This window comes from Chanodichthys erythropterus, chromosome 18, assembly GCF_024489055.1.
Source record: "Chanodichthys erythropterus isolate Z2021 chromosome 18, ASM2448905v1, whole genome shotgun sequence".
Taxonomy (NCBI): Eukaryota; Metazoa; Chordata; class Actinopteri; order Cypriniformes; family Xenocyprididae; genus Chanodichthys; species Chanodichthys erythropterus.
In genome coordinates, this window is record NC_090238.1 from 28954917 (window position 1) to 28969921 (window position 15005).

The following is a 15005-nucleotide window of genomic DNA, read 5'->3' on the forward strand; positions in this document are numbered from 1 at the left end:
AGGCTGTTTGCTTCATATTTGCTAACACTTTATTTTGATGGTTCCCCAACAGACATTCTACTGACATTCTAAGTTTGCTACTGTCACTCTACTAACCCTTACCTAACAGTCTGCTGATACTCTATTGACAGTTAGTTGACATGTAGTTCTAAAGTACTTATTTTGAAGAAAGCATCAAAAGTGGTCCACTGAAATAAAGTGTATGCTGTTATTTTCAGTTGCAGTCATTGTTCTCAGTACTTTTGATATGCTTTGTTCCTGGAATTTTAGAAAAGCTTTAGAGCTCACATTATGAGAAATATAAAGATCACAAGTCATATAAAGTCTTATTTTTCTTATTGCAGTGGAAGATTCTTACATAACTGAGATAACAACCCACACTTTCCAAAAGTGCATATTTTCCACTGCACAAGACATATGCAAATATTCTGTTTCTTGTAATCAAAGGCCTCAAAATAAGAAATACAGGATGTTTTAGTCATAGCAGAAAGTAGACTCCAAAAATTATTTTATATTCTACCGAATTTGTTTCTCATTGCAAGTTGTTCATTCCTGATTAAAGTTTCAGGCTAACTAGTCACTTACATGCATTCAACTTTTTTGATACATGTGCTTAGCAAGCAAAAACGTGTTCAGCTTTTGGGAGGCATTTGTAAAATTTTATTATTCAAAAGGAGAAAATCATATTATGTATAATTTGAAGTCATACAAAACTACACAAATCTACTAAAATATGAAATACACAGAAATCGTACACATTTCGTAAATATATTTTTCAAAAAGACATTTCTGGCCTCTCAAGGAGAACATTTTTGGAAAAGATCATAGTCAGTCCTCGGGAAATGGTTTCATCTTCATTGAAAACTGCAGCGAAATAAATTCATATTAACTTATGTGATCACACTTATCTATCAACGTATGGGGCTGTTTACACGACACTGTTTTCAACTAAAAACTGAACACTTTTTATGTGTTTTGGTCGTTCATTTGCCATTTTGGTCATTTTGGGTGCCTGAAAATGCAAACTCTTGAAAACAGGTTTCAAAGTTTTTAAAAACAATACAATTATTGTCTCTGTAGAAACTACAAAAATGTGAACAGGCTTGGTTTTGACAACTTTTTTGCAAAGGAAAAAACACCATTGTCGTGTAAACGTACCCTAAATCATCTAGATATTCTGTATGCATATTTGATGTGTGATATGTGCATTATGGTTTTCAGGGATTACCTTGAGTTTCCACACAACACCAGACACAATCAGCGCATAGAGCAGGCTCTTGCTGAGGAACAGGATGTAGCCAAAGCCAAGCAGTTTCAATCCCTTTGGCTTCTCTAAAAGCACCAATATAAAAACATGGCTGATACATCACTTTAAAGTCATAAATACAATGACTGTCAAACAATTAAATATCAGCAATCTATGTTGTCTTGTATAGTCTAAACTTTGAATATACAGTGGCCTGAAAAAGCACTTAGGAAACACTATCAATCTCACTGCAATAGATAAAGATATCAAACAATCTGCAAAGGAATTATGCTAGATATTTCACAGAGCTTTCCTTTCCATTTTGCAATTATATCCAAGCATTACAGCCTAATAACCTGTTTACATAGATTTGTTGCATTTTCACAAACCTTTTTGACCCTTTATGGTGTTTGTGACATTGACATAATCTTCTCCGATGTAGAATCGAACGATACAGGTGAATTTATTGCTGGGGTCCAACCACTTTTCTTTAGAAACTTTCATTCTGCTGCTGATATGGTACAGTAATGTCGTATTGTCCTGTTGGGCTGTGGAGTCAGTTGATACACTGTCCGCTCTCTCTTTGCCATTCACATTCCAAGTCAAACTCACATGATCGGGATAAAATCCCGTCGCCACACACACTAAAGTTAGATTAGAATCTCTCTCTTTCTGGGAACATATTTCTCCTGGAGATGGTGGTAGGATCTTGACTTTAGGTAGAGTGATGTTTGTAGCTTGAGAAGGAAAGCACAGTGTTAGGAAGTTTGGTTACACTTTATTTTAAGGTGTCCGTGTTACAGTGTAATTATATATGTAAGTACTGAGTAGTAATTATTACATGTACTTACTATAGGGTTAGGATTAGGGTGTGGTTTAGAGTTAGTTGCATGTAATTGTGTACAGTTTAATTACTACACTCTAAAAAATGCTGGGTTGTTTCAACCCAAATTTGGGTCAAATATGGACAAACCCAACTGTTGGGTTAAAAAAAAATGCATTTAAAAAATTTAACCCAATGGTTGGGTTTGTCCATTTTGGACCCAAACTTGGGTTGAAACAACCCAGCATTTTTTAGAGTGTAGAGTAACTACATGTAACGTGTAACAAGGACACTGTAAAATAAAGCGTTATTGGAAGTTTATTATACAATAATTACTATGTTATTACTACTGTTATTTTTAACCGACTCAGTGAACTCAGTGATTTTCAATTGATCATTCATAGCATGGCCTGGTTACTTTTTTTTTTTTTTTACAGTGATTGCATTTGATTGTTGCCCAAAAGCAACATATGTGATACTGTAGACTCTAAAAAATGCTGGGTTAAAAACAACCCAAGTTGGGTTGAAAATAGACAAACCCAGCGATTGGGTTGTTTTATCCCAGCGTTTGGGTTAAATGTTTGCCCAACCTGCTGGGTAGTTTTATTTAAACCAACTATTATTTAAAAATTGCTATATGGCTAGCTTAAAATGAACCCAAAATAGTTGGGAAATTAAAAACCAGATGCAATTAGAGACAGCAATAATAGACAAAAGGTGAATGATTATTAATAAGCTTTAATATTTTATTAATATAAATTTAATAGTTTATTAATATAAATGTATCAATAAGCAATTTAATAAATGTTTATTGTTTAATAATTATTCATTGAACATTAATAAATGTTTATTTCCAACATAATTTTAATTAAGCAATACAGTAAACACAAACATTTAACCCTACCGCTGGGTTAAAACAACCCAATTGCTGGGTTTGTCCATTTTCAACCCAACTTGGGTTGTTTTTAACCCAGCATTTTTTAGAGTGTTATGTATTTTGTATCATTGTACTAAAGAGTGATTTATGCTAATTTTGTAAAATTAAAAGTAATCTTTCTGTACATTTTGTACAGAATGTGGATTAAATACTGTATCTATTCAAACAAATGCACATAGCAACTTGCGTGATCTTGCTGCTTTGTTTAAACTACATTTAAATGTTTAGATGGTTTTGTTTGTATGCGATTTTAAATAGTTTTTATGCTTTCAACACATATTTTAAATCATTGTTTTTACCTTTATGTATTATTGTAGCTGAAATTTTCACCAGTTTACTTATTGAAAATAGATAAGAAATTAATATATTATTGATAAAAACACTAACAATCCTTAATTATTAAATAAACATTTTAAATATATAAAATAAAATAATTTGTATACGTCTAAATTTTAGTGGCCAATTTGGTCCTTGCGTCTTTTGCCAATCCATTTTTCATTTGCATGCCATGTACAATATAACCCATTTTACTGTATTTCACAAATCAAATAAGTGAATTTATTGAATGATGTTTACTTAAGTATTTCAGAGTTTAAAAATTCAGACTTACCCAGAACCGTCAGTTTAGTCCCTTCTCCAAATTCTAGTTTTGCGTAGCTAGTACACGATGATTTATCTCATTACCTAAACCTCAACAACTAACAGCTAATAATGGGCAATGGTACACTGTTTTTGGGGCCCCTTTTCAGTTTGAGACCATGAAAGCCATAGTGGCCTCCCAGCTGTTACCCAGAGAGGCCTCTTATGAGCACACGGTATAGACTGAAATTTAGTTTGTTTATTGTGCAATTATGTTTTTTTTTTTTTTTAAGTAATTAAAATGAACAAAAAAGTATATACAGTGGCCCCAAGAACACTCAAAACACAGAAAAATGATGAATGTCACTGTATTGGATAAAATATCAAACCAAATACCTTCTGCAGGGAAATGATGCTAGAGATTTTATTAGAACTAACTTCACTGTTCATTGTTTTTGCAATTAATTTTACCAACTGGGCATCCAGTCTGGTGGATATGAAGTAATTTGTACTCAAGTTCACACAGATACACTATGTGTAGTTCATCATATTAACAATGAACATGTTCTATTTATGTTTGATAATCACAGAGTGTTCAAAAACATGGGATGAATAGGATGTACAGTTTGAGAAAAACCTTCATAAAGTGTTCAGGTACAAGTCTGTAGCATTCAGTAAACTGAAAATGTAGAATTTTTTACCCCATTTTTTAAATGGTGGTGGCGTAAACTGGAAATAAATATCGCAATAATACATGCTTAGAGGTTGTCTTCGTTTTCATTCAGATGATAGAAAAATTCACCTGCAACTAGTTACTTAAAGACTCTGGAACATGTTTCTGCAAGAAGAGACAAAGAGTGACCACTAAAAGTAATTTCTTGCTTATAACAATGTTTAGTGCTCAGTAACAGTGTATTCACTAGAGGGTCTCTCAGGGAACATAAAGACCACATACTGTAGGCTACAGGATATAACCAACCACTTACATCATTGTTACCATGTTATGACTTGATTCACAGTAGTTTGGAGATCAGTGTAGTAAGTCCTATAAAGGTTATTAACTACAGATGGACTATAAAAGGTAAACAATTTATTTGTGTTCCCTGGGAATCAAACCAATGACCTTGGCATTACTAGCGCCACATGCTCTACCAGTTTAGCTACAGCAAAAATAAAAGCTGTCAATTAGCTAATAGTCTTGAATTTGTGAACTATGTGCCTATAAAATAAACAAGATGGGATAATATCCATGCGTCATGTATTTTATTTGTGTTATTTATAATACAAAATAAAATAGAAACAAAATACAGTAAATCTCAATGTGTAAAATAATGAATTATATTAACTTCTGTTAAGTCTATTTATAGTAGTATACTATCATTATCAATTCTTACTAAATAGCAAGGAAACAAGAAAAGAAAAAAATAAAGCAGGGTAGTAAACTAGATTTTATGATTAATCTGACCTGAAGCATCACTTTCATTGGGATAAATATTCAGAAAAGAGCAATAAAAGAGAGAAATAAAAACTAGAGAGAATCTTCAGTCATACAGCATCTCTTCTCCTGGATAAAGTAAATGGAGAGAGTCTTCTTGGTAACTTCATCAATCCAGACATGTCCAGTTCATTCACTTTCCTGAACCCTGTAAAACAAATACATAAACATTTACACATTCCGAAAAAAAAAAAATCTATCTATCTACCTATCTATCTATCTATCTATCTATCTATCTATCTATCTATCTATCTATCTATCTATCTATCTATCTATCTATCTATCTATCTATCTATCTATCTATCTATCTATCTATCTATCTATCTATCTGCTGTATAACCACAATTTTAAAATTGTAGTAATATATATGTAACCAAACACAACAAGTTGCTTATGATGTTAATATCCCTCTATACTTATTTATTATTTAAACTAATTAGAAGTTAATCAGCCTTACCTTTCTCCATACATACACAAAGATGACCAGGCCATACAGTGCACTCTTAGCAATGAACACGCCGTATGACAGCTTTATCATCTGTGATGAATTTACATAGTCCTCTGCAGATTAAGAGAACAAATCATATTATTCAAAATAGCATTACTGATCAACCTTTGATTCTAATTCCTAACATTCATCTTTTGGAAAAAGACATTAAAAAAGAAAAGAGGAAATCCTTACCTCGGGTATAACCACTCCCTGCAATTAGATGATAATGAATTAGAAGACCCAAATATTAAAATATGAAAACACATTACATTCAAATTCAGCACTTTCTTTTTTATCTTTCATCTAACTTATCTGTAATGTATACCTGCAATTCCATAGACCGGATTTTCATTCGGAACCTCCAAACTGTGGGTTCCATTGTAGAACGTCAATGTACATTTGAATTCAGTTTTTGGGTTGTTCCATTCTTTTCTAGAGACTTTAAGTCTGCTGGATATGGTGAAAGGTTTTTTTGTTTCGTCTCGGATGGCATTAGGGTCTGTCGCCACACCATCGGTTCTTGGTTCGCCTCCAACCGTCCATTTTATGCTCACATGGTCTGGGTAGAAGTTCTTGGCCACACACACAAGAGTCACCGTCGGCTTACAGCTCTCCTTATCAGAGGGTTTTATAATTGTGACATTTATTTCATCTTGATTACTGACTTTATGATCTGTAAAATAATAGTATAAGCATATGACAGTAAGAAATACATAACTTAATCATATATACATGAACAATTTTGGAGACTGTTTCCTCCCTTGACATTTCAGTCTACTGAAACTTTTTTCAGTATTATGCATTTTAATGAAGTTAACGTTCTTCTTCTTCTTCTCATTATTATTATTATTATTATTATTATAAAAGACATAAAAGCCTGAATTCCAAAAACAAACTCAATTACTGAAAGCAGAGAAAGGCAAATCACAATTAAAAATTCGGTCATTACATTGTACTTACTTAAAAAAATAAATACTTATAGTGTTCATGTTGTATTGTAAAACACTTTTTCTGCTATTGAGGTGGGATATAAGTAAGGTTAGGGACAGGTTTGGTGGTATGGTTAGATTTAAGGGTGGATTAAAAGGTAAGGGAAGTGTCAACAGTGTAATTATACATGTAATTACAGAAATTAATTACAGATGTAATTACCTGCAGATTTTATAATAATTTAAGTACAACAAAAACATGTATGTACATATTAAGTGCATTGTATCAAATGATTAATTTAAATGTTAGTAGTACTTAAAGACACAATATAAAGTGGGACCCAAAATTCTTAAGAACAGTTTGGTCCCTCACTGAAATTGCAGGATATGTGCCAGTGCACAACAAACATTAAGAGTGAAAACACTGTTTATTAACAACTTTTTCTGGATAATGTTACCATATTAAACTAAATTCAGAGTATTTTACTACAAGGAATCTAGTGAATAATGAGGTTGCATTTCTACAGTTTATGTGCTCAATTGCTTCTTCAACAGGAAAACCACAAACAACTTTACATGAAACTGATGTATCTGCTCTCAGCTCACAGTTATATGCAGCTCATAGGAACAATCTTACTTGATAGAGCATACAGAATAGTATCATTATTACAGGCTTATAAATCACTGATTCATATAGTGCAAAACAACAAGAGTTTCCAATGAACTGCTTCAACACTCAGATCTAGAAAAACTACATGTATAACTACACCTATATATTCAACAATTGACATTAGCTATTCTGACCATGCAAAGTACTTCACAGTTATCCCAAACAAACTTAAAAAACAACATTATTTAATCTCTTACCTAGAACAGTGAGTTTGGTCCCCTGGCCAAAGTATGCAGGTCTGTTGTTCACACTGCTCAACAGCTGCAGTAAAACTCTTCCTATCACTTTAACCTGATTGTCTTCTACAACGTTTGAATTAACACTAAGCATATTTTAAACACCGCTGCAGACTAATTGTAGTGGGCCTGATTTTAAATACCATATACAATAAATTTATCAAAACTTTTCAGAAAAACAAAAAGCTTCCATATCGCCAAATTAAACATCATGGATGATTTGAGTGATAGTAAAGCAAATAGCTTGCCTAAAGGCAGTTATTCTGTTATTCTGGTACCTCAGACTCTAATGCCAGTTTTGATTTAGTTGTACTTATTAACTGCAGTATTAAAGAAATACTTTTTTACATTTATTCACAGAACATACCAACAAACTCATAAAATACTAAGAGACAAGCAAACAAAAATATATTTTCTTACCTAAAACTGTAAGTTTGGTGCCACTGCCAAAGTGTGCAGGACTGTTATTGTTCACACTGATTCTAAGCTGCAGTCAAAACCTCAGCTATAGAGATCATGTAACAATGCCACTTCTCCTACTATATATAACTCTGTTCTTTAAGACAAGTTCACTTCTCCAGTTCTAATTAACATTGTCATTTTAGATATACTAAATGAAGTTCTTAAAGATCAGAATGTTCTGTTTACTCACCTAGAACTGTAAGTTTAGTACCACTGCCAAAGTATGCAGGGTTGGCATTGTTCACACTGATTTTATGCTACTGTTAAAACCTCAGCTATGGTGTAGATTTTGTAAACATATCCCACTATTTATTTATTTATTCTTAAAGATGAGTTAACTAGTCCAATTCACCCTCATTTGAGATACCCTAATAAAAATCTTTTAAATAGCAGAATACTCAATTTACTCACCTAGAACTGTTAGTTTAGTGCCTTTGCCAAAGTATGCAGGGCTTTGATTGTTCACAATGATTCCAAGCTACAGTTAAAACCTCAGCTATACTGGAGATCATATGAACATTGACTAACTTATCCCACTATAACTAACTTCATTTTTATAGACTACACCTATTCCAGTTCTTCTGATGCATGCGTATACCAAAATTAGATATTCTATTGAAATATTTGTTTATAAATATCAGATATAATACTGAAATTACTCACCTAGAACTGTTAGTTTAGTGCCATTGCCAAAGTATGCAGGGTATTGATTGTTCACAATGATTCCAAGCTACAGTTAAAACCTCAGCTATACTTGAGATTATATGAACACTGACTAACTTGTCCCATCTAACTTCTATTTTAAAGACTACACCTATTTCAGTTCTTCTGATGCATGTGTATACCAAAATTAGATATTCTATTAAAATATTAGATTATAAATATCAGACATAATACTTAAGTTACTCACCTAGAACTGTTAGTTTAGTGCCTTTGCCAAAGTATGCAGGCTGCGATTGTTCACAATGATTCTAAGCTACAGTTAAAACTTCAAATACACTGCAGAGCATGTTCCTAGTATCATCTAACTACATTTTTAAAGACTATTCTAGTTCTTCTAATTCACGAGAATACCACAATCCTAGGTAACTTATGTGCCTGAATATTAAGCTTTAGAAATCACATATAATACTCAAATTACTCACCTAAAACTGTAAGTTTAGTGCCATCACCAAAGTGTGCAGCATATCCAGAGTTCACACTGATTCTATGCTACAGTTAAAACCTTAGCTACAGTTGGATTCATATAAACAATGCAACCTATCCCACTATATCTAACCTAATTTTAAAGACATAATTAGATTCTCAAGAACTCCCAGTTCACCCAATATCACATCATCAATTTTAGGTGACATATTGCAATTTTACTTTTGTTAATGACCTCCTCTAATGTAAAACAAATCACATTGTGCTTTAAGTCTAACATACAAATGTTATTAATGCCAATCAATTAAATAGCATAGAAGTGTTTGATGTTTCTTACCCAGTACAGTTAACTTTGTTCCAGTGCCGAAATAAGCCTGACCACCACCAGTGTCACAGCACACATGTGCACTAACAAATTTACTCAAGACACCAAATGCTAAAGCCTAGCTTCTGTTTTTGCTTGAATGTACTGTGAATATCATAACAATACCTACAGTACTATAGAACAAGTAATTTGCTATATAATATATACATCCAAGAGATATAAAACAATATAATCTTGAAAGTTCTCAAAAAAATAACATCTTTTCAGACCTGAACATCAAATAGGCAGTGTATGTTTCTAAATATCCTTGTAAGTTCATAAATATTAAGCAAATTACTCACCTAGGACTGTAAGTTTAGTACCTTCGCCAAAGTGTGCTTCACTACCCATGTTCACACTGATTCTATGCAACTGTTAATACCTCAGATAGTCAAAATCATGAACTATGCTACTCACCTCGACACATCTAACTTCATTTTAAAGAATGATTATCTCAAGATTACTGAGAAGTATTCCAATTCAATTAATTTCATTTGAATATTATTTTAGATATCACATAGCAACATGCAAATTATTAACTTCCATTTGCCATAAGTGCATTGTGCTTTACTGTTTAGCATAGACATGCCAATGGCAATCAATGAAGTAGAATGAAAATCTTTTGAATATTCTTACCCAGAACAGTTAGCTTTGTTCCACTGCCGAAGTAAGCTTGATAACCACCAGAGTCACAGCATTCATGTGCGCTAACAAATTCACTCAGTGTGGCAAATGCAAGTTCTGTTTTAACTTAAATGCCTCATGAATGCTGCTAGACTATATCCATCAAATTAACTTCAATTACTTATGGCCACTGTGCTCATTTAAGTCATTTCATAAGTATAAAATACAAACGACATAACTTAGAAGCTTCATTGCATATCAAAGTCGATAAATACCTAAACATCACACAGCTACATTTCTGTAATATCTTGATAAGGATTTATATATCATGCAGAATACTGAAATTACTCACCTAGGACTGTAAGTTTAGTGCCATCGCCAAAATATGCAGGATCGCCAGTGTTCACACTGATACTAAGCTACAGTTAAAACCTCAGCTATAGCCGAGATCATGCAGACTTGCTGCTCAAATTATCTGACATAATTTTAAAAAAAATATATATATATGATTTTTCTTACCTAATACAGTTAACTTTGTCCCACTGCCAAAGTATGCTGGATAACTACCAGTGTCACAGCACTCATGTGCGCTAGCAAATTCACTCAGAGCAGCAAACTGCAATTTCTTTTTTAACTTAAATGCCTCATGAATGCTGCTCAACTCCATCAACATCACCTAAACATCACACAGCTACATTTCTATAATATATTGATAAGGTTTTATATATCACACAGAATGCTGAAATTACTCACCTAGGACTGTAAGTTTAGTGCCTTTGCCAAAGTATGCAGGATCAGTGTTCACACTGATACTAAGCTACAATTAAAACCTCAGCTATAGTCAAGATCATGTAGACTTTGCCACTCAGATTATCTGACATAATTTAAAAAAAAAGGGGTTTTCTTACCTAATACAGTTAACTTTGTTCCGCTGCCAAAGTAAGCTGGATAAGTACCAGAGTCACAGCACTCATGTGTGCTAACAAATTCACTCAGGGTGGCAAATGCCATTTCTGTTTTAACTTAAATGCCTCAGAAATGCTGCTCAACTATATCAATCAAATTTACTTCAATTACTTATTGCCAGTGTGCTCATTGAAGTCATTTCATAAATATAATACAAAGACAGCATAACTTAGAAGATTCATTGCATATTAAAGTTAGTAAAAACCTAAACAATACATAGCTACATATATCGATAAGGTTTTATATATCACACAGAATACTGAAATTACTCACCTAGGACTGTAAGTTTAGTGCCTTTGCCAAAGTATGCAGGAGTGCCAGTGTTCACACTGATACTAAGCTACAGTTAAAACCTCAGCTATATAGTTGAGATCATGTAGACTTTGCCACTTATATTATCTGACATAATTATAAAAAATTGATTTTTCTTACCTAATACAGTTAACTTTGTTCCACTGCCAAAGTAAGCTTGCAAACCACCAGAGTCACAGTGCACATGTGCACTAACAAATTTACCCAAGATGCCAAAGCAAATGCTATGTCTATGTGATACACACAATATTTTTTGGAAGATTCTACATAGTCTACTCAATAAATAACATTTCTTTAGGCCTGAACATCAAGATACTTGATTTACTCATCTAGAACTGTAAGTTTAGTGTCGTTTCCCTGTATGCTTGGTTGAAATGATCATGTAGACTTTGCCACTCATATTATCTGACTTAATTGTAAAAACAGATTTTTCTTACCTAATACAGTTAACTTTGTTCCACTGCCAAAGTAAGCCTGAGAAGCACCAGTGTCACAGCACTCATGTGCACTAACAAATTTACCCAAGACGCCAAAGCAAATGCTATGTCTATGTCATACACACAGATTATTATTTTGAAGATTCTACATAGTCTACTCAATAAATAACATATCATTAGGCCTGAGCATCAAGATTTTTGACTTACTCACCTAGAACTGTAAGTTTAGTGCCGCTTCCAAAGTATGCTGGGTCGTACTGATCACACTGATTCTATGCTACAGATGAAACCTCCTCAAGCCATTTCTTATATATTGAACTTTAAGGTATTTCTAATATTTACAACATGTTTGTAAATGTCAGCTTATTAATAGAACTTTAGTTTTATGTCTTACCAAGAACTGTTAATTTTGTTCCATCGCCGAAGAAAGCTTGTCCACCTCCACCAGAGTCACAGCACACATGTGCACTAATAAAATTACTCAGACTCTGTGGACTTAAGTCATGTGATTTTTCTAAACATTGAGGCTTCAGAAATGTTACTTAGCCATTTTATCTAAAACAAGGAAGATGATTTTTACTAATTTGACTTATTTTTGCTACTGATAAAATTACACAATGTTTCTTGAAGCCTAATATCAAATAATATCAGTGAAGGAGTCATCAGAGACATTTTTTCTTAGTTTTCATGCAATGATGCAGCAAGTTATGAAAAGTTAAGGCAAAATATTTCTTACCTAGAACTGTGAGTTTGGTTCCAATACCAAAGTATGCAGGGTTGTAGTTGTTCACACTGATTCTACGCTACAGATAAAACCTCCTCTACTCTTAAAACTATCCATATGCCATCACTAATTCCACAATATAGAGTAATTTTTCAATGCAAATAAAACAAAGCGTTTTGGGTCAGAAAAAACTCAAAATGCATTAACTCTAATATAAAGTTTGACCAACATGTACACACACTAACTGTTATCAGAAATTTTGAATAGAACCCTTACTATTTGATTAAGCATTGCCATTTTAATAGTATGAAGTGTGTTTCTTACCAAGTACAGTTAACTTTGTTCCTTCACCAAAATGAGCCTGTCCAGTAGTAGACACAGCATATGAATGCACTAATAAAATGTCTATGATATGTGCCAGGTCTGGACACTAATCAACAGCTGGTTACAGACTTGTTTCCAAAAAAATTATCCACAAATTTCAGCACCTAATAATATCAATCCAACAAATTTAGTCAAAATGTCTCACCTGTTACTGTAAGTTTAGTTCCACTGCCAAAGTGTGCAGGACTGTACTGATTACACTGATGTCGATTGACGGTAAAAAACTCCACTAAAGATTTTCTACTAATTGACACTGGCTATAACAACTTCAATAAGGAACAACTTAAACAATAGAACATGATACAAAGACACTATCTAATAATACTTTGCAAATCTTTGATGTTTTAAAACCTAGTCACGAACAAACTCAATCATTAGACACAATGAAGATATTACTTTGGCAACTATTTTTGAAGTTTTGATACTTTTTGTGTCATTCCACTTAGTATTTCTAGAAGATTTAAAATTGTTTTTCTTACCTAAAACAGTAAGTTTGGTGCCGCTTCCAAAGTATGCTTGCGTGTTTGAGCACAGAGTATCAAGACCGTATCACTAACTTCTAGCTTACAAAAATGTACTCCACTATATTATGCAATTCCCATTGGTATTCCCATTATTTGAATTGTCTTTTACATTTACATTTTACTTACCTAGAACAGTCAATCTTGTCCCTTCACCAAAGAAAGCCTGGCTAGTTCCAAAGCACAGCATGCAGCTCACTGATAAAATGACTTCGACTGCATAACCCTTACATTTACTAAACTTGTATATGGTTCTTTTTATAGTGTTGGGATATCTTTTCCCTCATTGTTCTCCCAAAATACACATTTTATATTTTCAAACATGTTACGTTAAATTATCAACTCAAAAGACAAGAAAGTAAATGCGTAAAAGCTTCCAACTGAAGTTGAAGTAGTACTTACCAAGAACAGTTAATTTGGTGCCGCTACCAAAATAGGCCTCATAATTGGCACAGCATACAACAGTCATGTCAAAAAGGGTCTCAAATTGAATACTATATTTTACTTTAATGGACAATCATCAGCCACTTGAGGTCAACAAATATTTTTGTCGCATAGGCCTACATTTTAGCATAGTCAAAAGTGTTTCTTACCTACAACTGTTAATTTTGTTCCAGCTCCGAAGTATGCTTGATACGCATTGTCACAGTGAGATTGTATGCACAAATTTATGACACAAGTGTCAGATGTTACAAATAGTTAAAAGCTTTTTTTGAATGGGCCCCTTCCCTACTGCTTTCATAGTCGAGTCATAATAAATGGAAGGACAATATTCGAACACTACACAGTAAGAGCATTTAACCAATTAAATCAAGTAAACTTACCTAAAACTGTCAGTTTTGTTCCACTTCCAAAGTACGCTTGTGAGCCAGAGGCACATCGTTAATGAGTGCTCCGAAATTTGCATTAGAATCCTCTTTTTCCATGGTCATATAAAAGTCCATTCATTCCATAACAGTTTGTCTCCCAGGAGGTTGTTTGATGTAAAAGCATGTAAATGTGAAATATACATTTATTTGCCACAAGGAAAAAATATCCAATAATCCAATCAAGTCCGACTTCAAATACACATACTTGTATTTACCGCCAATAAAATGTGTTCAAATTCATTAAAATGTGGGAATTACTTAAAATATTATTGCTCCTTCTGTCCTAGATATCTGTTATATTTAATATTGAAATCCATGAGAAATCTTTGCAGTGTTATTATTTGTCGCCATCTAATAATTGACTGTACATTGAGGGAGGTTTTTGTACAGCGGCTCTATGGGATTGTATCACCGTGGCCCCCTGTCCCCACGGTGCTAAAACATTATACAAAAACAAAAAATTCTCTTGCTCTCTTTCCCCCCACTCTCCCCCCCAACCCCCATTTTATCTTTATTTTTCATCATTCTCTTGCACATGTTCTTTTTTTATGTCTATCTGTATAAACTCTATGTTGCTATTTCTGTGATTACTGAGAATTTGGGCAGGTGCAGATGTCTCCACCTAAAAATGTCTCTATGACAGTTTGCCGACCCCTCCCACATCCATATGTTACAATCATCAGAGGTACTGTATCTGCTCTATGTTTTAAGTCTGTAAAGCACTTCTGTAACACTTTACCACTTTAACACTTTATTGTAAGTGGTAACCTGCAAGTATTACCTTAAAGAGC

At 33.3% G+C, this 15005-nt stretch overlaps 2 gene segments (V, D, J or C); both read right to left on the bottom strand.

Annotated features, from left to right (window-relative positions):
* Nucleotides 1–531: 531 nt before the first annotated feature.
* On the bottom strand, nt 532–4677 carry LOC137007055 (T-cell receptor beta-2 chain C region-like). The segment is given in 4 exon segments: nt 532–864; nt 1229–1332; nt 1636–1983; nt 4287–4677. Coding segments are annotated over 4 exon segments (543 nt in total).
* A 147-nt stretch (nt 4678–4824) lies between these two features.
* LOC137007054 (T cell receptor beta chain MC.7.G5-like) lies at nt 4825–13637 on the bottom strand. The segment is given in 5 exon segments: nt 4825–5228; nt 5538–5641; nt 5763–5780; nt 5896–6243; nt 13475–13637. Coding segments are annotated over 5 exon segments (546 nt in total).
* Nucleotides 13638–15005: the final 1368 nt, after the last annotated feature.